The 20,834-nt window shown below is 64.2% G+C and overlaps 6 protein-coding genes across 6 annotated transcripts in view; 3 read left to right on the top strand and 3 right to left on the bottom strand.

Moving 5' to 3' along the window:
- Nucleotides 1–517, top strand: part of EMIHUDRAFT_224166 (hypothetical protein) — a gene marked incomplete at both ends in the record, with an annotated part of 2,256 nt that extends 1,739 nt beyond the window's left edge. Inside the window, 2 exons of the mRNA XM_005791133.1 lie at nt 104–215; nt 278–517. Coding sequence (XP_005791190.1) covers nt 104–215; nt 278–517 — 352 coding nt within the window. The remainder of the gene's footprint in view (nt 1–103; nt 216–277) is intronic.
- Nucleotides 518–3,047: 2,530 nt separating this feature from the next.
- EMIHUDRAFT_224164 (hypothetical protein) lies at nt 3,048–3,594 on the bottom strand (the record flags this gene model as incomplete). The annotated part of the gene is made up of 2 exons (XM_005791132.1): nt 3,048–3,071; nt 3,139–3,594. The coding sequence occupies 2 exons, from the start codon at nt 3,592–3,594 to the stop codon at nt 3,048–3,050; spliced, it is 480 nt and encodes a 159-aa protein (XP_005791189.1).
- A 2,489-nt stretch (nt 3,595–6,083) lies between these two features.
- EMIHUDRAFT_440018 (hypothetical protein) lies at nt 6,084–10,004 on the top strand. Its single transcript, XM_005791131.1, has 9 exons — nt 6,084–6,785; nt 6,926–6,968; nt 7,036–7,170; nt 7,247–7,297; nt 7,449–7,582; nt 7,779–7,853; nt 8,246–8,283; nt 8,479–8,662; nt 8,831–10,004. Exons 1-9 carry the CDS (start codon nt 6,147–6,149, stop codon nt 9,788–9,790), a joined length of 2,259 nt encoding a protein of 752 aa, XP_005791188.1. The 5' UTR covers nt 6,084–6,146; the 3' UTR covers nt 9,791–10,004.
- Nucleotides 10,005–13,572: 3,568 nt separating this feature from the next.
- EMIHUDRAFT_454569 (hypothetical protein) lies at nt 13,573–14,562 on the top strand (the record flags this gene model as incomplete). The annotated part of the gene is made up of 3 exons (XM_005791130.1): nt 13,573–13,879; nt 14,043–14,314; nt 14,543–14,562. The coding sequence occupies exons 1-3, from the start codon at nt 13,788–13,790 to the stop codon at nt 14,560–14,562; spliced, it is 384 nt and encodes a 127-aa protein (XP_005791187.1). The 5' UTR covers nt 13,573–13,787.
- Nucleotides 14,563–17,268: 2,706 nt separating this feature from the next.
- EMIHUDRAFT_417528 (hypothetical protein) lies at nt 17,269–19,421 on the bottom strand. Its single transcript, XM_005791129.1, has 6 exons — nt 19,232–19,421; nt 18,969–19,101; nt 18,450–18,894; nt 17,932–18,380; nt 17,625–17,858; nt 17,269–17,524 (listed from the first exon to the last, which is right to left on the bottom strand). The coding sequence occupies exons 1-6, from the start codon at nt 19,399–19,401 to the stop codon at nt 17,417–17,419; spliced, it is 1,539 nt and encodes a 512-aa protein (XP_005791186.1). The 5' UTR covers nt 19,402–19,421; the 3' UTR covers nt 17,269–17,416.
- Nucleotides 19,422–19,618: 197 nt separating this feature from the next.
- Nucleotides 19,619–20,746, bottom strand: EMIHUDRAFT_313067 (hypothetical protein; the record flags this gene model as incomplete). Its single annotated transcript, XM_005791128.1, has 2 exons — nt 19,619–20,179; nt 20,297–20,746. 2 exons carry the CDS (start codon nt 20,744–20,746, stop codon nt 19,619–19,621), a joined length of 1,011 nt encoding a protein of 336 aa, XP_005791185.1.
- Nucleotides 20,747–20,834: the final 88 nt, after the last annotated feature.

Raw genomic sequence — 20,834 nt, 5'->3', positions numbered from 1 at the left:
GCGGGCGCGAGGGCGGTACCATTGCCGCTTTTGTCCCGACGGAGGTGGCGACTTTGCACTTCTCCGTGACTGCCTAGCAAACTCTTCTTCAGCCGCTCGCCAGGCTCGTCGAGGACAGAGCGGCCTCGCTGCAGGCGGACGTCGACGCGCTGCAGGCGCGGCAGGCGGAGGCGCGAGCGGCTCTGGCGGCGACGATTTCCGCGGAGGAGCGGGAGGTGGCCGCCGCGGACGCCATCCGCGAGACGCCGCCGCGGCGCCGTCGGCCGTGGCGGACGAGCTCGCCTCGGACTCGGTCGGCAAGAGGCGAAGGAAGAAGGCGCCTCCGTCGGCGGCGATGCAGGCCTTCCTGCGCTCGCGCCGCGAGCGCGAGAAGGGCATCAAGGCGGAGCAGCGGCGGGAGCGGGAGGGCTTCCTCGCCTCGCTCGACGAGCTGCAGTGCGACGCCCTCGGCGAACGGGTAGACTGCAAGCCGGCCGAGTGGGCGGAGCGCGGAGCCGCAGCAACCCAGTCGGGCTGACGCTGATGCAGCGCTAATTAGCCTTGAGCGTTGAGGAACTGGCAGGTGAGTTACTTTCAGAGAGTTTCACGGGTGGAGCGAGAGCCGAGACTCGAGGGTCGAAAAAATATTCTTGTTTACACGCGGTACCGACCAGCTACCAGGTAAGGTAAGGTAAGGTAAACTTCTCCACACACACGAGGTGGTGGGGCAAGGGGGGGCAACCCTCGCGTCTCCACGTCTGACGACAGGAGCCCCACGGCATTCAAAGTGCAAGGCCCAGTGCGCGTGGGTGAGCGGTGTGTGTGTGTGTGTGTGTGTGTGTGTGTGTGTGTGTGTGTGTGTGTGTGTGTGTGTGTGTGTGTGTGTGTGTGTGTGTGTGTGTGTGTGTGTGTGTGTGTGTGTGTGTGTGTGTGTGTGTGTGTCTCACGTCACTGCATCCTCCGCCGGTTCCTCCCGTCGCCTCTTCTTTGTTCGAATGTTTTTCAATCCATCCTTCACGAAGCCCTCCCATGTAGCTAGCGTTCTTGGCGAATGTCTCGAAATGGCCAGCAGGCGCTGTCTGCTCGCGGTCTGTGCGGGCCGCTCGTCCTCCTCGCCCTTCTTTCGTCCTCCCGTCCCTCCCCTCCACCATGGCCTTCTCGGCACTTCTTTCTCCATCCGCCTCGCCCTGCCTTTTCGCATCGTGCCGTTCGCCCTCCATTCGGTGACCTCCATGGCTGTCCGCCCCTTTTTGGGTGGCGCTCTCGATACGGTTGCGTTAACCTCGACGTCGCTGTCGCCCTCCCCGTCCCCGCCGGCGTCCGTGCCTCGGTTCGCGTCATCGGTAGCATCTCCGTTGTTCCCTCGTGCCCCGCCGTCGCCCTCTCTGCTCGGGCCGTTAGCGATTTCGCTCCTCCTGCGTGTCGCCCCTCCGTCCCCTCCCCTTTCTTCGTCGTCATCGTCGCTGTCGCGAAAGCCCTCCGGTCCCTCGATTCCCTCGCCTATCCCCTCCGCTGCGTCGTCCCAGTTTATATCCTCATCCTCTGCGCACGTCGCGTTGGCTTCCTCTCTCCCCCTTTCCTCCCTGCCCCTCTCGCTGTCTGGTGTTAATGGACCCCCTTCCTCTCCCTCGCCACCGTCACCGTCTCCATCCCCGTCGCTACCGCCCTCCATGTCCGCCGCCCTTTGTTTCACACTCGTCTCTGCCATGTCCGCCGTCGCCGCCGTCCTGTCTGCTGCGCTCTGTGCTCCGTGGTACAGTCGCTTATTGTTGCTCAGGATTAGCTCACGCACCAGGACAGCCTCCTGCTCGTTATTTTGGCTTGCCGATATGCATCCAAAGTTCCACGCTAGCTCCTCCTTCGTCACGTCTATCTTTTTGCAGTATCTCGCGAATGCCGTCCGCGCTTGCTGGGGTGTTATTGCGTTCGGATCCGCCTTGGTCCCCGCCCTGTATCCCATCTTCTTGCGGTGGCTCCTGTATGAGTCCCCATATGACCATGTGATTTCTTGGCCTTCCTTGACTCCCCTCTCTGCAAACAGGACCATCACCTGCGCAGCTGCCTTGCCTAATTGTATCTCCTCGTAGCGTACGAAGTGCGTCGCCCTCGTGCCTCGTTTCGGCTCATTCGATGCTGCAGGCCAGTCGAAGTTAAGGCGCGCCGCGACGCTGTCAAAGTCGTCCCCGCTCTCGTCGTCACTTCCATCCAGCTGCGTCCCCCCTGCTGCCGTGTGTCGTGATAGTTCGTCTGGTACTGTCTCTGGTGGCTGCGCCGTTCCTGTCCGGAAGATCTCCCCAGTGTAGATGCTACACACCTCAAATTTCTCTAGCCTCCTCGTCGCCAGTAGGCCGAGTTCCCCTTCCGCTATGCTAGAGGGGCCTACCTTCGCCCCTTCCACCGTGCCGCCCGTCGTTAGCATGGCCGTCGTTACTTTCGCCGCCGCCTCTGCTGCTTGTCGGCGGAGCGCCTCGCGCCTTCCCTCGTCTCCATGCTCCTGGTCTTGTTCTTTTTGTTTTCCTGCGCTTCCTGTCGCTGGTCCGGCGACGTATCTTGCCGTCTGCCTTCGCTTCCTGGCGGGCCGCGTTTCCTTCCCCTCGTCCCGTCTGTTTTCTCCTGCGTGGTCGCCCTCGCGTGCGCCGCTCGCCGTCTGTTCTCCTCTCTGCTCGCCGTCCTCGTCCCCTCGCTGTCGTCGCTTCCCTCCGGCGCTCGCCGCATCGTCGTTCCTATCACCGCGTTTCCTGCGCTGGCCTTCGCCTTCGAGCTCGCAGTGGGTCGTTTTGAGTGTCATCCCCATCGCTCTCGTCGTTCTGCCTCTCCCCGCTTCGAGGCGTCTCTCTGCCTCTTCCCTCTCCTTCTCCTCGGCATCACGTTGTCGATGTCGCCTCCGTCGCCAGCAAATACACGCATTCGCCGCCCACTCCATTTCTCGTATCCTCTCCTTCCTTTCCTTCTGTCCCTCTCTCAGGCGTTCTGTTTCCGCGGCTACTCGTTCCTTCCTCTCCGCCTCGAGTCCCTTCCTCTTCCCTTCCCGTACTTTGATTATTGATGCCGCCGTCTGCTGCAGTGCCTTAGGAGTCGCATTGGCGCGCCTTCTATGTTTCGTGCGATCCCATTCTCGTATCGTACTGCCATGTACGCTGTCTTTTCTTTTCCCTTGACCTTGACCGCCATGCCACTCATCTTCATTAAGTACCAGTTCAGGTCGAATATCGCCTGTAGGTCCGCGGTGCTCTCAGTGATGAATGAGCCGTCGTCCGCGTAATATAGCTGTGGCACCCGCCCGTTTTCTCCTTTTGTGACCGCGAATCCTCTCGCGTACTTGGACACCGCCCATTGTCCCATTGCTATCGGCATCTTCGCCCTCGACCCTCCGTTCGGATCGCCCTGGCCTGTGCCTCGGTCCAGGGGGAATGCGTCCGACAGCCCATGTTCGGTCTCAAATTGCCCTGTAACGTTTGTGTGTAGCGCCTTAATTACCGCGCTGATCTCGGGTTCTACTCCTAGCGCCGCCTCGAGCTGAAATTGTATCTCCTTTACGATGCTCATGAAGCATGTTGACAGATCCTGGAAGCCGATGCATATTTCGCGTCCTTCGATCGCCGCCTGCTCTATCATTGGAGCGTGGTGTGTGACCTTCAGCATTGGTTAGACGCTGATATCGCTCAGCCACATTCGAGGTGCGTGCCGACAACTTGGTGGGCTCGGGCTCACATATTTGCTCGCATTATACCTCTGCAAATTGTCTCTCGATGAATGTGCGCCTTAAGAGATTTGAGCCATCCATGGTGGCAGCTGCGGCAATCCACCTCGCGCTGCACACACGCAACCGCTCCTTGTGGAGCACGCCCCCCCCCCCCCCCTTTTGACGGCACGCATCGCATCTTCTTAATGTGATCGCACCTATTTTCCTTATATATAAAAACCTCTCCGTCTCACAGCTGATTGATGTGTAGGAAGCGACCGGCTACACTCGTCTTGACCTCGGTGACTGTGCCAAGGAGCTGCATCTCCTCCACCAGCAAGGGCGCAAGCTGACCTGCAGACTGTGCGCAACAAGTTCAGTCGTAATTTCCTGGACCAGAACCGGTGGGGGCGCTTCCTCCGGCTGAGAGCTGAGACCACGCCTCACATCGGAGGGGAATAAGTGTGACTTCTATGAAGCAGTCTGGGTGTTAAACGATGGCAGAGAGAGTAGTATCGTTGTATAATGCATCGTACCTGGTCCCGCGCGCCGCGGCTGAAGCATGGAGCTACACGGCACACGCATGCGCAGCACACAAGGGGACGAAGTCACGCTCCAGAGACGCAGGTCGCGCTTGCCGAGTCGACGGGGAGTGCTAACGACACAATCCCCCCCCCCCCCCCAAACCCCCCCCAACTGCCCGACGACAGAGGCAACTTGTTTGCAGCGTGTCGTGCAAAGACGCCTGCGCTGGCTTTGCTTCCCAGGACCCTGCACATCACCGACACTCGCACGCGAACAGTCCAGCCCGACATTCAAGAGACAACTCCCATTAGCTAAACACGGAGTCGTGCCCTGATAGCCGCACAAAGAATGACTGACTGAGCGGGCGTCGCGGAGGAAGTGGCGAGCGAGCAATGTCCAGCGCGCCTAGGTACTACACGAGCGGACGAGTGGCCAGATCGGCAGCGGAGGAGGCGCGCCATCAGGGCGAGACCCCACGAGGCTCGCGGCACCCGCGGAAGCCTCAGGGGAGCCGCGCAGGGAGCGGGTCGAGGTGGGTGGTCGAGGTGGTCGAGGTCGAGGTGGTCGAGGTGCTATTTCGTCCCCGGCGCGAGGCAGCCAGCTGTCTCTTGTGAGCCTCTCTCGGTGGCGGTGCCGGAGAAAAAAATGCCGAAGGCGTTTGTTCTGAAATCACTTTAAAAAACATACGTACGAGTACATACCACGTAGCTGGATACCGTCTTCAATGGTATTAGTGCGCACACCGCGGCAGGGACACTACACACAGTACTCACAGTCACACAGGAAGAGTGTGCCCCATATCCCATACGGACCTTGCACAAAACCATTTCCTTCTAAGCAGTGTGGGGGTGTGTTCTGGCGAGTGGTGATGAGTAGGAATAGACTAGCCAGTACTATTTCTAACTTCATGACGCAACCGCAGACATGACGCACCTAGCTCCAGCGCGAGCTGTGCCGGGACAGGCAGCGAGATCGGGCCGTTTGGCTCGAAAGTGGCACTCTTCGTCCCCGGCTCCGTCACGGTGCCGAAGGTTCGTAAGAGCAGCAGCTCCTTCCCCTTGAAAGACTTGACGTGCGAGACCAGCTCCTCGGCCGAGTGCCTCTCTCCCGCAGCACGAAGTCCCTTGTACTCCTCGTACGGGTCATCGTACACCTCCAACGGAGCCTGCACCTCCGGGTTCGTCTTGCGAATGTGCTGCACGTGCGACGCCCAAATTAGCGGACTGCGCGCGATGAAGTAGTAGTCCTTGTTCACGCCCGACAGCGCTGCGGCGTCGCGCGGGGGCAGCAGAGCGGCAATCACGTACTGAGCGTCGGCGGAAGCCTCCGACTGTAGGATGCGCGTGCCCAGCACTGGCCCGTCTGTGGGCGCAGCAGCCACCTGCGCAGGCTCGGGAGAGGGGCGAGAGGTCACTGCCTGGAATGTGCCTCGCCCTTCTCCCTGCGCGCCAGGACTCCAGAGCTACCGTCTGACATGGGGATCGACACGGGCGATGCGCGGAGGCGCTCCAAGTGTGCACCAGGGTGTCAAGTAGCTATCTTAATTGGACTGGGCGACGCGGCTCGCTCTGTGGTGAATGCGAGCCTCCGCCGCGCCAAGGGTCGAGCGCGCGAACGGCGCATTCGCGAACGGCTTGGGCCCGAGAGCCAGTCCATTTATGGGGGAGGGAGGGCGCTGGCGCGACTAGGGCGGCACCGACAGCGCTGGCATTGCCGTGGAACCCATCGAAGACGAGCCCTCGCAAGTCGCTGTGCGGGGCCAGACAGCGCAGGAGGAAGATACACAGCCCCGACGAGGCAATGAAACGGTGTATCTCGTCGTGTGTATCTCCTCCTCTTGAGTGTCCGCTGCTGGCGAGCCGTGAGGTGCTATTTCGTTCTACTGCCGCCTCGCTTCCGCGACACGGGATGGCGGCACGTACATAGACGGCCAAGACGCCAGGGGGCGGGTGCTGAAATAATGTTGGCCGTCATCAACCAGGTCCTGTCGCTCAGCGCTGAGCCTCCGCTGCCGGTGCCTCCCGCATGGACACCACTCCCGCTCGGCCTGCTGGCGCCGCGCGGCTGGGCGCTCGAGCAGCTCCTCCTCCAGGCCAACTCGCTCTCGGGCTACATGCCTCTCAGCACGTTTCCCGGCGCAGACACAGTCAACCAGTCGGTCTGGGTCGGCGGCACGGCTGCGCCAAAGGGTGGCACCGACCAGTGGCTGCCATACTGGGCGAACGGCAACGTGCCGCTGCTGATGCTGCTGCGGGCTGCAGGGCCGGCCGCCGTGGCGCGCCTCGACCCCGCGGCACAGCTCGGTCCCGTCGTTGACCGGATGATGCAGTACGTGCTCGGGCACGTGAATCGGAGCAAGAGCGGCCCTGGCGCCGGCTGGATCGGACCCTTTCTGAACGAGCCGGGCGACACGAACGGCCACGGCCTGTGGGATCCGCTGAACATGTGCCGTGCGCTGCTAATGTACTCGGAGGGTGAGCCATCCTCGCGCCCGGCGGTTGCGGCGGCCGTGGTGGCGCACCTGACCGCGGAGGCGAGGCTGCTGGAGTCCGACCCTGTCTACAAGTGGGCAGCGACGCGCTGGCCCACCTTTGTCCAGGTTGCGGCTGGACTGAGAATGGTAGCCATCTGCACCGAGATTTCGAGCCGGTGGGACGCGTTCTCCGCGGCTGCTCTGAACGCCGGGCCTTGGCCAGACACCCTTCCATCGGGAGCTCCTCCCCCCCTCCCCTGTGGCAGGTCTGCCTGTACGTGGTGGACCACGTCGTGCCGCAGTTTGCCGGCGAGAAGGGGTTGCTGCCTCTCGGCGCCTTCTCGAGCCTTCTCGGAACCTTCTCGGAACCTTCTAGGCGCGAGGGCGGTGCTGCCTCTCGGCGCCGCCGGCACGACCAAGCTGCTGATGGGCGCCTCGCGCCTCTTCCGCGCCAAGGGCATGGACTGGAGGGGCTACTACAACGGCTCCAGCGCCGTCCGCTTCCCCACCGGCCCCGCCGCCGGCTCGAGCACGGCCGGCCATCCCACGACCCTTCTCGGAACCTTCCCCCCCAGTCCTCCTCGTAGGCCCCGTCGCCGGCTGGAACACGCACGACCACGGCGTCAACAACGCGGAGGGTGCTCTCGCCTGGCCGGCCCATACCCACCCGCGAATCAATCCGCCCTCAGCCCTCGGCCATCACTGATTCACAGATCACACAGACCGGCGTACCCCGACGAGCTCTCGGACAGACACGACACGTCTTTGACTGTCTTGAGCCCACATTAGGTGCTCTCGCCTGGCCGGCGATGGACAGGCGGCTCGGCGCTGCGCAGGGCGAGGCGGACGCGGCGATGACGCTCGTCCTCTCGCGGCTGGACGAGTACCAGGGCCAGCCCAACGCCCTCTTCTGCGCCGACGAGGCAGAGCGTGGAGCGGAGAGCGGTGTTTCGACACCGGGATCGTTCACTGGAACGCTGTTCAAACTCGTGGCGCTGTTCACGCTTCATAGGCGAGTATACGCGGAGCAGCTGAGTAGAGACAGCTCAGTGTCTTTGCGGCCGCGCCTCCCGCGGCTCGTTCGCTCGTACACTCAGCCGAATGCTGCGCTCTCACCAGGTGTTCTGCGGCCGCGCGCCCCACCGCGGAACAGAGACGTGCGCTGTAGTCGAGGCGATGGCGTCGCTCGAGCAGGCAGTCTACACACAGAGGAGGGGGGGGGGAGGGGGCGAAACACCGCCCGGCCACTGGTACTGGTCACCGGGAGCACCGGAGCGGCGCGCACACACACACACACACACACACACACACACACACACACACACACACACACACACACACACACACACACACACACACACACACACACACACACACACACACACACACACGCTTACGCACGCACACACACACACACACACACACACACACACACACAGACCCGCAGACACACAGGGAAAGAGGCACAGAGGCACAGACACGCACACACACACGGAGGCACAGAGAAGTCCCATCTCGAGCAGCCTCCACCCGTCGCTCGTCGCATCCTCAGCACTCAACCACACTCCTCCTACTCTCCTCCTCAGGCCTTCTCTGTGCTCGGCGACCCGTCGCTCGTTGACCGGCTCGAGACGCTAGCAGCTGAATACGTACTCTTGTCTCCCAACCAGCGCTCGAGAGGACACGACACGTATTCAGCGGCATTCGACCGCATTCCGCTGTATTCACTGCCTTCGCACCCCTCGTCTTCACGCGGTGCTCTGAGTACACGGCTCAATACCGTCTGCCCGCCCCGAGGCTGGCGTATCCACACACGTAGGCTCGAGGCCCTCGCCTTCAACGCGCTGCCCGCCGCGCTGACGGACGACATGTGGACGCACGTCTATGTGCAGCAAGCCAACTCCGTGTTTGCCGGCGACACGCACCCGCCGCTGTCGGAAGAGCAGGACCCGTCGCGCCGCCGCCACTCGTTGCACTACCGCCACGTCGAAGGGGGCTGCACCGCAGGCCTCCCTCTCGGCTCCCTCTCTCGGCTCCCTCTCGGCTCCCTCTCGGCTCCCTCTCTCAGATCGGCTACTTCGGTCGGCGACCTCTCGGCGATACCTCGCCCATCTCACGGCCACCTCTCGCCTGTCTCTCGGCTACTTTGCTGCACCTCTGAACGATGCTCCGCAGGCTCCGCAGATGGGCCCGCGGGAGGCTGCCGCGCGCATCGCCACTCGCTGCACGACGTCCCCTCCGGCGAGGACCAGACGGCCAACTTTTACGGCGTGTCGCACTTCCCGTGCTGCATTACAAACTTCCCGCAGGGCTGGCCAAAGTTTGTCGCCTCCGCCGTCCTCACCCACGGCAACGCGTTCGCCGTCGCGTCGTTTCTCCCGCTCAACGCGACGCTGCCGGATGCCGTCGGCGGCGGCGCCACGCTCCTCATCGAAACCTCGTACCCCTTCGCCGGCGAGGCGGTCCTCACTGTCTCCGTCCCGCAGGGCCACTCCACCACCGCCTACCTCCGGATCCCGGGCTGGGCGGCAGGGGCGAGCGTCAACGGGCAGCGGGCGGCCAACGGCACGGTGCACGCGGTCCCGCTCGGCAGCGGCCTCGCGACCCTCCGCGTGCGGCTACCGCAGCCGATTCGCGTCGAGCGCGGCTGGGGCGTGCTCGGCAACGTTTCCTCGCCGCCGGCGGACGCGGCGGTCGTCCGGCGCGGGCCGCTGCTCTTCTCTCTGCGGCCGGCGGAGCAGCGGCGGGTGGTGCGAGACTACCGGCGCCTCCTGCCGTACCGGCCGCTCGCCGTCGACTACGAGATCAGCACGCGGGAGGCGTGGTCTTTCGCGCTCGACCTCTCGGACCTCGGCGCGCTGCGCTTCGAGCCGCTCGCGTCTCCGGGGTGGGCCGAGTCGCTCCCCTTCTCGACGTCGGAGTACCCCTTCTCCGTGCGCGTGCCGGCGCGGCTCCTCAGCAACGCCACCTGGGGCTACTGGCGCGGCACCAACATCACCGCGCAGCCCCCCGCCTCTCCGATCGACTGCGACGCTCTGCCGAGCGGGGCGTGTGGCCCGCTCGAGCAAATCCGGCTGGTGCCGTTTGGCTCCACCAACCTGCGCATCGCAGTGTTTCCGTGGTCGCACTGAGACCTACCGTATGCACGTGGCGCATGTATACGTCTCCTCCTGCACGCTGCAGGCTTCTCTATCCCACTGGAACTGGCCCCCACTTTCCAGACTCTCGCCACGTGTATTCCGTTTTATCCCTGCGGTGCTCCGCGGTCGCCGCCTGCGGCATCATCGCCGCCCAGGCGTCGCTAGCAGGGGCGTTGTGATGTAAGGTAAAAGGTAAGGTAAACTTCTCCACACACACGAGGTGGTGGGGCAAGGGGGGGCAACCCTCGCGTCTCCACGTCTGACGACAGGAGCCCCACGGCATTCAAAGTGCAAGGCCCAGTGCGCGTGGGTGAGCGGTGTGTGTGTGTGTGTGTGTGTGTGTGTGTGTGTGTGTGTGTGTGTGTGTGTGTGTGTGTGTGTGTGTGTGTGTGTGTGTGTGTGTGTGTGTGTGTGTGTGTGTGTGTGTGTGTGTGTGTGTGTGTGTCACGTCACTGCATCCTCCGCCGGTTCCTCCCGTCGCCTCTTCTTTGTTCGAATGTTTTTCAATCCATCCTTCACGAAGCCCTCCCATGTAGCTAGCGTTCTTGGCGAATGTCTCGAAATGGCCAGCAGGCGCTGTCTGCTCGCGGTCTGTGCGGGCCGCTCGTCCTCCTCGCCCTTCTTTCGTCCTCCCGTCCCTCCCCTCCACCATGGCCTTCTCGGCACTTCTTTCTCCATCCGCCTCGCCCTGCCTTTTCGCATCGTGCCGTTCGCCCTCCATTCGGTGACCTCCATGGCTGTCCGCCCCTTTTTGGGTGGCGCTCTCGATACGGTTGCGTCAACCTCGACGTCGCTGTCGCCCTCCCCGTCCCCGCCGGCGTCCGTGCCTCGGTTCGCGTCATCGGTAGCGTCTCCGTTGTTCCCTCGTGCCCCGCCGTCGCCCTCTCTGCTCGGGCCGTTAGCGATTTCGCTCCTCCTGCGTGTCGCCCCTCCGTCCCCTCCCCTTTCTTCGTCGTCATCGTCGCTGTCGCGAAAGCCCTCCGGTCCCTCGATTCCCTCGCCTATCCCCTCCGCTGCGTCGTCCCAGTTTATATCCTCATCCTCTGCGCACGTCGCGTTGGCTTCCTCTCTCCCCCTTTCCTCCCTGCCCCTCTCGCTGTCTGGTGTTAATGGACCCCCTTCCTCTCCCTCGCCACCGTCACCGTCACCATCCCCGTCGCTACCGCCCTCCATGCCCGCCGCCCTTTGTTTCACACTCGTCTCTGCCATGTCCGCCGTCGCCGCCGTCCTGTCTGCTGCGCTCTGTGCTCCGTGGTACAGTCGCTTATTGTTGCTCAGGATTAGCTCACGCACCAGGACAGCCTCCTGCTCGTTATTTTGGCTTGCCGATATGCATCCAAAGTTCCACGCTAGCTCCTCCTTCGTCACGTCTATCTTTTTGCAGTATCTCGCGAATGCCGTCCGCGCTTGCTGGGGTGTTATTGCGTTCGGATCCGCCCTGGTCCCCGCCCTGTATCCCATCTCCTTGCGGTGGCTCCTGTATGAGTCCCCATATGACCATGTGATTTCTTGGCCTTCCTTGACTCCCCTCTCTGCAAACAGGACCATCACCTGCGCAGCTGCCTTGCCTAATTGTATCTCCTCGTAGCGTACGAAGTGCGTCGCCCTCGTGCCTCGTTTCGGCTCATTCGATGCTGCAGGCCAGTCGAAGTTACCCGCGACGCTGTCAAAGTCGTCCCCGCTCTCGTCGTCACTTCCATCCAGCTGCGTCCCCCCTGCTGCCGTGTGTCGTGTGATAGTTCGTCTGGTACTGTCTCTGGTGGCTGCGCCGTTCCTGTCCGGAAGATCTCCCCAGTGTAGATGCTACACACCTCAAATTTCTCTAGCCTCCTCGTCGCCAGTAGGCCGAGTTCCCCTTCCGCTATGCTAGAGTGCTCCGATGTGTTACGACTCGCTCTCCATTCCCTCCGCAGCTGTCAGTGTCACGCTTTTGGTCGTGAAGGCATCACTAATCACTATACCCCCCGACCCCCCCCCCCTGGACGCGTCCACCCTCCGTCCAATCGAGCCGTCCCCTCTTTTAGATACATAAAGTCGTAGAGTATAAAGTAAAATACGACTTACGAGCACGGAGCACACGAACGAGCGACATCGCGGGGGGGTGTGCACCAGTCACCACCCAAACCGTTGGCTGACGTACTGTATATTCTACTTAGAGGGTATAACGGTATATAAGTCAGTACGGCTCTAGTCGGCTCAAGGAGAGTGGAGAGCGTCGAGGCACCGACTGACCCCCAGAAAGAAAACAAACGCCGGAAAAAGAATTTAACAAACAAATCCAGGAAAGATTTTAAAATCCGCGCGCAGCGGACAACAAATAAAAAAGGACATCCCAAGCTAGGGCTGGGTCGAGGACAGACACGCGTAGCGGACAGGCACGAGGTGTAGCCATAGACGGCCGGAATCACTTCTTCTTCATGCACGTGTACGGCCCGTCGACCTGCACGTGGTCTGGCACGGCGCCTAGACGCAAGGTCTTGTTGAGGACTGTGGACACGGGGAGGCTGCGCCGGTGTGCGTAAATGTTCTCGCACCGTGTAGCTCGCACGGCGCACCCCAGCATCCGTTCTGCGAATTGCGGGGCGGGAGGCCGGAATCACAAGGAGAGGGGGGCTCGGAAGGGGTCGCGGCGCGCCTTTGTGTTGAACTCGAACGCCTTGCAGTCGCGATTCTCCGCGCACTTGGCAGCGCACTGCTCCTTGGTCGACGTGCAGGTCTGCTCCACCAAGCACGGCTGGTAAACAGGCTTCACATGGCCGCACGTGTGGGCGTTCCAAGGGAATCGGCATCTTCCGTTCCCGACGAATTCGAAGCGGCGCATCACACGCGCATAATTCTCCGGAGGCGGCGGAGAGCTCGCAGGAGGCGCGGGCGGCAGGTCCGAGCGGAGGTGCAGGTGGTAGGTCGGATCGAAATCGCAGAGCCCCAAGCTTATGCGCGTCTTGCGGTAGCACTTCCCCGCACGGGGCGCCCACACGATGCCCTCGCAAAACGACAGCCCCGATGAGGCCGCGCTCACGCACGCCGCCTTGCACGCGGGAAGTGTGAACACGCCTATTCGTTAATAATAATGAATCTTAATTATAATTAATCACTACCTTGCACGCGGGAAGTGTGGACACGCCCGGCACGTCGCTGCCTCGCGGCGAGTCCACCTCCTCCGCGCCGTGGCCGCCCCACCAACAGTTGGTCTGCTCGTGCAGCACCCAGGAGGTGGCGGTGACGTCAGGATGGGGCGGCAAGGTCCCCCTGCCGGACCACGGCCGCCGCGGCGGTGGCGGCAGCGGCAGTGGCGACGGCGGCAGAGGCGACGGTGTCAGCGGCGACGGTGGCGGCGGCGACGGTGGCAGCGGCGACGGTGGTGGCGGCGACGGTGGCAGCGGCGACGGTGGTGGCGCCGGGTTCGGCGGGGGCGGGGCAATGAGAAAAGAGAAAGTTGAGCCTGCGACAGCAGCGACGTGCACGAGCGGGCGCTCGAGGCCGGCCTCAATGTATGGCAGGCCGGCAAGCAACATTAGGCTTGCGACGAAGAGGCAGCCACATCTGCAGCACGCGCCTCCTCTTTTTTCGGCGTTTGCAGGCTCCACAGGCTCGGCCGGGTACTCGACCTCGCCAGCTCTGCCCACCACCTGCGTCGTTGTTGCTCTCGAGGCAATTCGCTGAGCCGCGATGATTTTTTTATGCAGGCCAGGCTGCTGCATCTGCTGCCGCTGCTGCTCGCTGCTGCGGATCGTCTCGATTTCTCCGATCACCCCCCGGCTGGCCTGGGCGTGCAACTTCAGTCGGCCTCAGTGGCGCGTGTTCTCACCAGAACAGTGCCTCCGCGGCGCTGCATCGGCACCCGAAAGGCCGATCCGTCCCGGCAGCCTCCCGGAGCGTGCACCCAAGCGTCCGCCACCGCCGGCTCAGCCCCGGCTCGACATGACTCTGGCCCGCGCGGGGTCGCCGACGGCGCCGAGTCGGCGCCAGAGGCACGCCCGGCGGCCGGATGGTCGCCTCGAGCGCCGAGCGGCTGCCGCCACGGTCACTTACGCTCGAGTTGCGCCAGGTGCGCCTCTCGGTGGCTCGGCGTGGCCGCACGTGCTCTATGTAGATGTCTGATCTCGCTCGACGGTAGGCGTGCTCCGTGCTCTCGCCCGATTCTCTCCCTGCCGCCGGCCTCCGCCCCCGAGCGACCGCTGCCGCACACCAACGCTTGCCGGTATGACTGCCGTCGCTCACTCAGCCGTCCGTTTGTCCTCAGCGCTCGCACGACCGACGTTCTTCCTCCTATGCGGCCTCGCTCGGGCCCGCTCGTCGACACGCGCAACCAGCAGACGCCCGTGTCGGAGTTTCTGTGCCGGCTTGGAGCTTCCGTCGCTGATGGGGGCACGCCCGGCCCGGCACTCTCGCACACCATGGAGCGCGGCACCGCGCGCGCTCACGCCGCCCACCTTTGCTGCCTGCGCAGGCTCTATCCCGGCGGCCCCACTCAGAGCACCTCACGGCTGCGCGGCGTCCGCACCACCGCGACCGGTGCGCCATCCCACATCACGCCTCTCGCCCGCGTCCACCCGCGCATACACTCTCTTACTCTGCCATGAGTAGTCTTCAATCGACACGGTCTCTTGGAGTAGTCACATCAGCACCGGCGCCGGCACAGCGCACCGCTACACTCGCCTCCGTTAGGTTGCAAACCTTTTCCCTCAACAGCCGCTTGCGCCTCACACGTCCGGGGGCAGCGTCGCGCGAGCCACGGCTTAGCACCGAGGCCAGGCTCTTAGCTCTACGTGTGGGGGGGAGGGCGGCGTAAGTCAAAAGAAAAGCCGTAGCGTCGAGAGAGGCTAGTAGCCCTTTCGAGTGCGGGCTCCGCGCCCGTCTTGTCCTGGCATATCAGAGAGGCGAATGGGACAGGGGTTGAAGGGGTACTTGGTGTACAGAGTACACCCGGCCGTTTGAGGTTTGTCTCGCGTTTCTCTACAAAACTGTGTCCAAGCCGAAGGCCCGAAGCGCAGGTCCGAGCTCGACATGCGACCAACGTGGTCCCGCACACCAGTGCTCGTGCTCGCACGTGCGGCCGCCTCTCCTGCTCGACTACTCGTGCTCTGCCTCTGCGCGCTCGCTGCGTCCGTGCCACTTCTTCGCTGCCTCTCGCCGCTGCTCCTGTCCTTGACTGCGCCTCGGGTCGAGGCGCCAGCAGCAGCGTCAATGGAGTGGCTGGTCCACACTGCAGCAGCGCCGCGGGCGGACGCGAGAAGGAAAACGCGACCGTGCCGATGAGCGCGAGCAGAAGCAGCGGGAGCGCGGGGCAGCACGACGGGTCGGGCAAGACCTCGGCCCAGCGCCGCGCGTTGCCCGTGCCGCCGCCGCCGCCGCCATCGGCGTCGCCGACCACAGGCTCGTCGTCCGGCGCGGCATCGTCGTCGGCGGCAGGGGGTGGGGGGTCGGCGGGCACGTCCTCGTCGTAGCCGTCGTCATCGGGATCAGGAGTGACGTATCGCGCGGGCGACATGCCGGCGAGCTCGTCGACCGTCGAGTAGGTGCCTGCGACCGAGCACGGGGGTGCGTGATGCTCGGACCGACGCATGGGACCGGCTCTTCCGCGCGTCGAGAGCGGCGACGCTTTCGAGGCGCGCAGCAGAGGCCCGCGGTGTGCTTCCGAGCGCGTCCGCGGCCGCGACGCGGCAGCGGGAGGTGCCCCGCCCACCAAGGCAGCCGGCCCGGCCGCTGCGGGGCCGTCGCGGGGGCGCAGGCGGGCGGGGCGACCTCAGATTTCGCGGCTGGCAGCGGGCGCCGCCAGCCGGCCGCCCGCTCCGCCCGCCCGCCTCTCCCCGCGTTCCCCCCTCTTCATCGCGCATGTGAAGCTATCCCAATGATGGAAGCGCCACACCCGGGGTACCGCCTCGCACTCCTCGTTAAGGTTATTCCCACTTACTTGAGTCATTCACAGTCTAGGCGTCTAGGCAAGTCTGAAGCAGTCTGAAGCAGTCTGGTGCAGTCTGACCCAGTCTGACGCGTGTCAGACTGCGCGAGACTGCGCCAGACTGCGGCGGACTGTGTCAGACTGTGCTCCCCCAGTCTGAGCAGTCTGAAGCAGTCTGATGCAGTCTGACCCAGTCTGACCCAGTCTGAAGACTTCACAGACTGCTTAGACTGCAAGTGGGAATAACCTCTGTTGAGAGAGATTTTAGAAGCCAACAAGATCCGCCCCGCCGCCCCCCGCCCAGCCGCCCGCCCTGAACACGCCCCAGCCCGCCGCGCCCGCCGGCACCGCCCGGCGCGGGCTCGGCGCGCTTGCCGCTCCTCAAGCCGCTAATATTCGCTCCTCAAGCCGCTCCGGACCCGCCTGCTGTGGCGCCCGACCCGGGGGCCGTCGCGGTGCGAGACGGAGTCCGAGGCCCCTTCTGCTCGCGCGCCGGCGCGGCGCCAGCACGAGTCCGAGCCTCGGTACTGCAGCTCGCCGCAGGCATTCTCTTTGCGCCCGGGCAGTGCCGCGGCGTGATCGGAGGTGTTCGCCCCGCCCTCGCGCACACCCGCCCCCTGTGACGCTCGTCAACTCCGTCCAAGCCACCCAGAACACGGCGGAGAAGATCGTCGTCGATGGCTCCACCGGCGACGTCCTCGTCACGCCCACCATCCTCGGAGGAAAGGCCAAGGTGGTCACCGCCGACATCATGGCCGATAACGGCGTGATCCACGTCGTGGACAAGGTGATCGCAACGAGCTCTTTCCTCTCCGACACCATCGCCGGCAAAGCCTGCGACGCCGCGCTCACGGACACCGTCGGCACTCTCTGCGCCGCGGTTCCAAGCGTCTACCACGGTGGAAGTCGCGCTCTCGGACGTGACCGGAACCTTCACCGTCTTTGCCCCCAACAACGCCGCCTTTGCTGCCCTTCCAGCCGGGACTGTCACCGACCTGCTCCTGCCAGAGAACGAGCCCGACCTTACCAACCTCCTGCTGAAGCACGCCCTCGGTTCCGTGGTGCCGGCGTCGGACGCGCTGACGCTCACGAACTCCGCCCAAACCACGCTGAACGGGGAGGACATCACGGTCGACGGCTCGACCGGCTCCGTCCTCGTCACGCCCAGTATCCTCGGCGGCGCTTCCACCGTGATCTCCGCCGACGTTCAGACCGGCAACGGCGTGATCCACGTCGTGGACAAGGTGCTCGCTCCGGCCCCCTGATCGACGTGTGTGCTCTTGAGGAGGGGGTGGGGGAGAAGCGCTAGTATGACCTCGGCTGGCAGCTCGAAATGGAGGAAGCGGGCGCGCCGAGGAGTCCATTATCGTACTCCCACCGGGCGTGGGGATGGGTCGCATGAACGTCTGTAGACGAGCACGTACTGTCGCGGGGCGTGACGTGGGTTGAGGATTGTCGAGCGTGCGTGCGTATACCCAAGTATGTCCGTCCGGAGCCCCCGCCATGTGTCTGCGGCACGCGGATGTGCGCGACGTGTTGTCTATTCCGGACGCTTGAGCAGACTGCTGTGTACTACATACTTGTTGTAGATTCAAACAGGCGCGGCCACTCTCCACGATGCACGCGCGCGTACACAGTGATCAGTGTGCACAATCCGGCTCGCTCGTTGGGACCCGCGCGGCCCCCCCACGGGGCGGCCCGACAGGGAGTTGGTCTCACACCTCCACGTCGTCCGGCAGCGAGCCGGGAGGGGCCTCGTCGATCGGCACCACCGAGTCGACGGTGCCGTCGCCCGTCGAGTCAATGGCCACCGAGTCGGGCACCTTGAAAGGGAATGGTGGGGTGGGGTGAGGTGGGAGGGGGAGAGGTACACTCCTCCACGCGCTAGTGGGTGGGGCTGGGGCCAGGCTATCCCTCTCACACCTTGTCCATTGTGGTGTCGAGCAGCTGGCCCGGCGTCAGCCGCGTGAAGCAGCGCTCGCGGATCCGGCGCGCCTCCTCCCCCTCCATCTCCTTGGAGCCCGTGAAAGCGTCGTAGTACTTCCTCATCTCGCGCACGTCGTCCGGAGAGCCGAGCAGCACAGGCACCCGCTGGTGCACGCTCTGCGGGACCAGGTCCATGATGCGCGTCTTGCCGGTCAAGGCGAGGCCTCCCGCCTGCAGGAAGGTTCCAGGAAGTGTCTAAAGACTGTCTAGGAGGTGTCTTCCCGGTCAGGGCGAGGCCCCCCGCCTGCTCGACCAGGAATGCCATCGGCGCCGCCTCGTACAGCAGGCGAAGCTTGCCGTTTGCATTCTTTGAGTCTGCGGGGTAGCCAAAGATGCCTCCGTAGAGCAGCGTCCGGTGCACGTCGCCAACCATCGACCCAATGTACCTCGCGGTGTAGCGCTCGCCGCTCTCTCCGTTGCCGTCCTGCAGGTCCTCGATGTACGTCCGCAGCGGCGCGTCCCACGCCTTGCGGTTCGCCTCGTTGAGCGAGTAGATCGCGCCTCGCTGCGGCACCGCCACGTTCGGGTGCGTGAGCACAAACTCGCCGATGTGCGGGTCAAGCGTGAAGATCTGCACGCCGGCGCCGAGCGTGAGGGCGAAGAAGGTGGAGGAGGAGTAGAGGCAGTAGCCCGACGCGACGAGCGACGAGCCCGGCTGCAGTGTCGCTGCCATGCACTCCTCAGAGACGGCTCCTGGGCACAAACAGGCGGGTGTAAAGAGGCCTAGTTCATACGCCGACGTGCCCTTCAGAGACGGGACTCCCTCGCAGTCGTCCTCCACCGCCGGGCTGTACAGGTCATCGCACCCCTCCTGCACCTCCGGCAGCACGCACTCGGCGGCGCTCATGTCGAAGATGCCGAAGATGGTGCCCGTCGGAATGCCGGCGTCCACGTTGGAAGAGCCGTCGAGCGGATCAAAGACAGCCGTGTACCTGCCCGCCTCGTCGATGATCGCGTCACCTGCCTCGTCCGAGTACTGGCCAACGCCCTCGTCCTCGAGTACGTCGACGGGCGCCTCCTCCTCCTCAGACGCGATCACGCCCATCTTGCCCGTGAAGCGGAGCGCCCTCTTGAGCACGTCGTTGGTGAGCACGTCGAGCGTCTTCTGCTCCTCTCCCTGCACGTTGATCGACCCGCCGCCGTCGGCGTACCCCACGATGCCCGTGATGTGCGCCCGTGTGACGAGGGAGTTGATGGTCTTGCACGCCTGTGGGGCCCGCCAGCAGGTCGCATGTGCATGTGCATGCCAGGGAGCGGGAGTGAGCCGGCGGCTGTGCACGCCGTCTGGATCGACGAGATGAGCGTCTCCAGGTCATTCAGGCCCGGGTTGGCGCGTGCGATCTCGCACATGTACCGCGTCAGCGTGATGCCAGTGTACTCACACACCTCGGGGAAGACTGGGACGGCGACGGACCTGCGGTGCAGTACGTGCAGTACCGAGAGTGGGAGCTGGGAGATATGGGATGGACGTTGGTGTGAGAGCGGTGACAGAGGCAACCGGAACAGGTAGCTCAGCGAAAATACAGGGACGGTGGAGAGTGCACCTCTCGGCTGTTGCTGCTGCCGCCTTCGCTACCGCCGTCGCCATCGCCTGATCTGACGCTCTGGCCACGGACCGCCTTGGCGCCGCAGCCGCAGCCACTCGCAGTGAGTCGACGGCGGCGCAGCAAAACAACAGGAGCACGAGACGTACCAGCACGCCAGCCCGCAACATTTGGTTAGCAGAGGGCACCCTCTCCGGTACAGTGAGTTTAGTCGAGGGGGAGAGAAAAAATCAGGGCCGCGCGGGTACCCCGGAGATCTGCACAACTCTAGTAAAGAAACCCGGTCGGTCCCAGCCACCCCTCGCGCCTCGGAGCGTGCACTATCGCACCACTCAGCTATAAGTCACAGCGATTTCAATCACGCCTGTCACATTTCAATCACGCCTGTCACTCTACAAGCAGCCCAAAATCGCCCTCGAACTCCTCGAGGTCGCGCTGGCGCGCCGCGCCGTCCGGGCCGTAAGAGCCGAGCCCGGTCTGGGCCCGCTCTAGCCAGCCGTAGAGGAGGGGGCGGCAGCGCTTGTAGGCCAGAGCCCCGTCCACCGCCTCGTACCAGCGCTGCAGGTCGCGCATCCTCTTGGGAGGGAGGCGGAGGACAGTGGTGGCGGGAGGGAAGGCGGTGGAGATGGTGGCAGTGTCTGGCACGGTGACGCGGGTCAGGGAGGGGCAGCCGGCGAAGGCGTTCATGCCGATGGAGGTGAGGCCAGCGGGGAAAGTGACGCGGGACAGGGCGGAGCAGCGGTCGAAGGCGCCGCTGCCGATGGAGGTGAGGCTGGCGGGGAGGGTGACGAAGCCGAGGGAGGAGCAGCCCCAGAAGGCGCCGATACCGATGGAGGTGAGGCCGGCAGGGAAGGTGACGGAGGAGAGGGAGGAGCAGCAGTGGAAGGCGTAACTGCGGATCGAGACGAGGCCGGCGGGGAGGGCGACGTTGGCGAGGGTGCAGCAGCACTCGAAGGCGCGGTGGCCAATGGAGGTGAGGCTGGCAGGGAGGTCGATGGAGACGAGCGAGGAGCAGCCTTCGAAGGCGCTGTTGCCGACAGAGACGAGGGTGGCAGGGAAGGTGACGGAGGAGAGGGCGGAGCAGCTGGAGAAGGCGCGGCTGCCGATCGAGGTGAGGCCGGCGGGCAGATTGATGGCGGCGAGGGAGGAGCAGCCGGCGAAGGCGCGGCTGCCGATGGAGGTGAGGGCGGGGGGTAGGTCGATGTAGACGAGAGAGGAGCAGTATTCGAAGGCGCGGGTGCCGATGGAGGTGAGGCCGACAGGGAGGGTGACGGAGGAGAGGGCGGAGCAGCCGCAGAAGGCGCCCTCGCCGATGGAGGCGAGGCTGGCGGGGAGGTCGATGGAGATGAGGGAGGAACAGTTGTAAAAGGCCCGGTTGCCGATGAAGGTGAGGCTGCGCGGAAAGGCGACCGAGACGAGAGAGGTACGGTCGAAGAACGCCTCATCCGGCAGGTGCGTCATGCCTTCAGGCAGCACCGCGTGCCCATCGGCGACGACGACCTGCCAGCCGCCCATGTCCAAAGTCTCGGAGCCGGGCGGCGGCGCGGCATCGCTCGGCGGCGGCGCAGAAGTCTGGGGCACCATCGAGGCGGGAAAAGAAAAC

The sequence above is a fragment of the Emiliania huxleyi genome (assembly GCF_000372725.1).
Source record: "Emiliania huxleyi CCMP1516 unplaced genomic scaffold EMIHUscaffold_115, whole genome shotgun sequence".
NCBI lineage: Eukaryota > Haptophyta > Isochrysidales > Noelaerhabdaceae > Emiliania > Emiliania huxleyi.
The sequence above is the reverse complement of the archived record's forward strand: the minus strand, read 5'-3'. Positions and strand labels throughout refer to the sequence as shown.

Bases quoted from the DNA above. Each gene is read 5' to 3' on its own strand.
- EMIHUDRAFT_440018 (XM_005791131.1), top strand. From the start codon at position 6,147: ATGTTGGCCGTCATCAACCAGGTCCTGTCGCTCAGCGCTGAGCCTCCG. The intron at 6,969-7,035 runs GCGAGAAGGGGT...GGAACCTTCTAG, and splicing joins CGTCGTGCCGCAGTTTGCCG to GCGCGAGGGCGGTGCTGCCT. The intron at 7,298-7,448 runs GTGCTCTCGCCT...AGCCCACATTAG, and splicing joins CGGCGTCAACAACGCGGAGG to GTGCTCTCGCCTGGCCGGCG.
- EMIHUDRAFT_417528 (XM_005791129.1), bottom strand. From the start codon at position 19,401: ATGTTGCGGGCTGGCGTGCTGGTACGTCTCGTGCTCCTGTTGTTTTGC. The intron at 18,895-18,968 runs GCGTGCACAGCC...CGGGCCCCACAG, and splicing joins TCATCTCGTCGATCCAGACG to GCGTGCAAGACCATCAACTC. The intron at 18,381-18,449 runs GAGTCCCGTCTC...GTTTGTGCCCAG, and splicing joins GGTGGAGGACGACTGCGAGG to GAGCCGTCTCTGAGGAGTGC.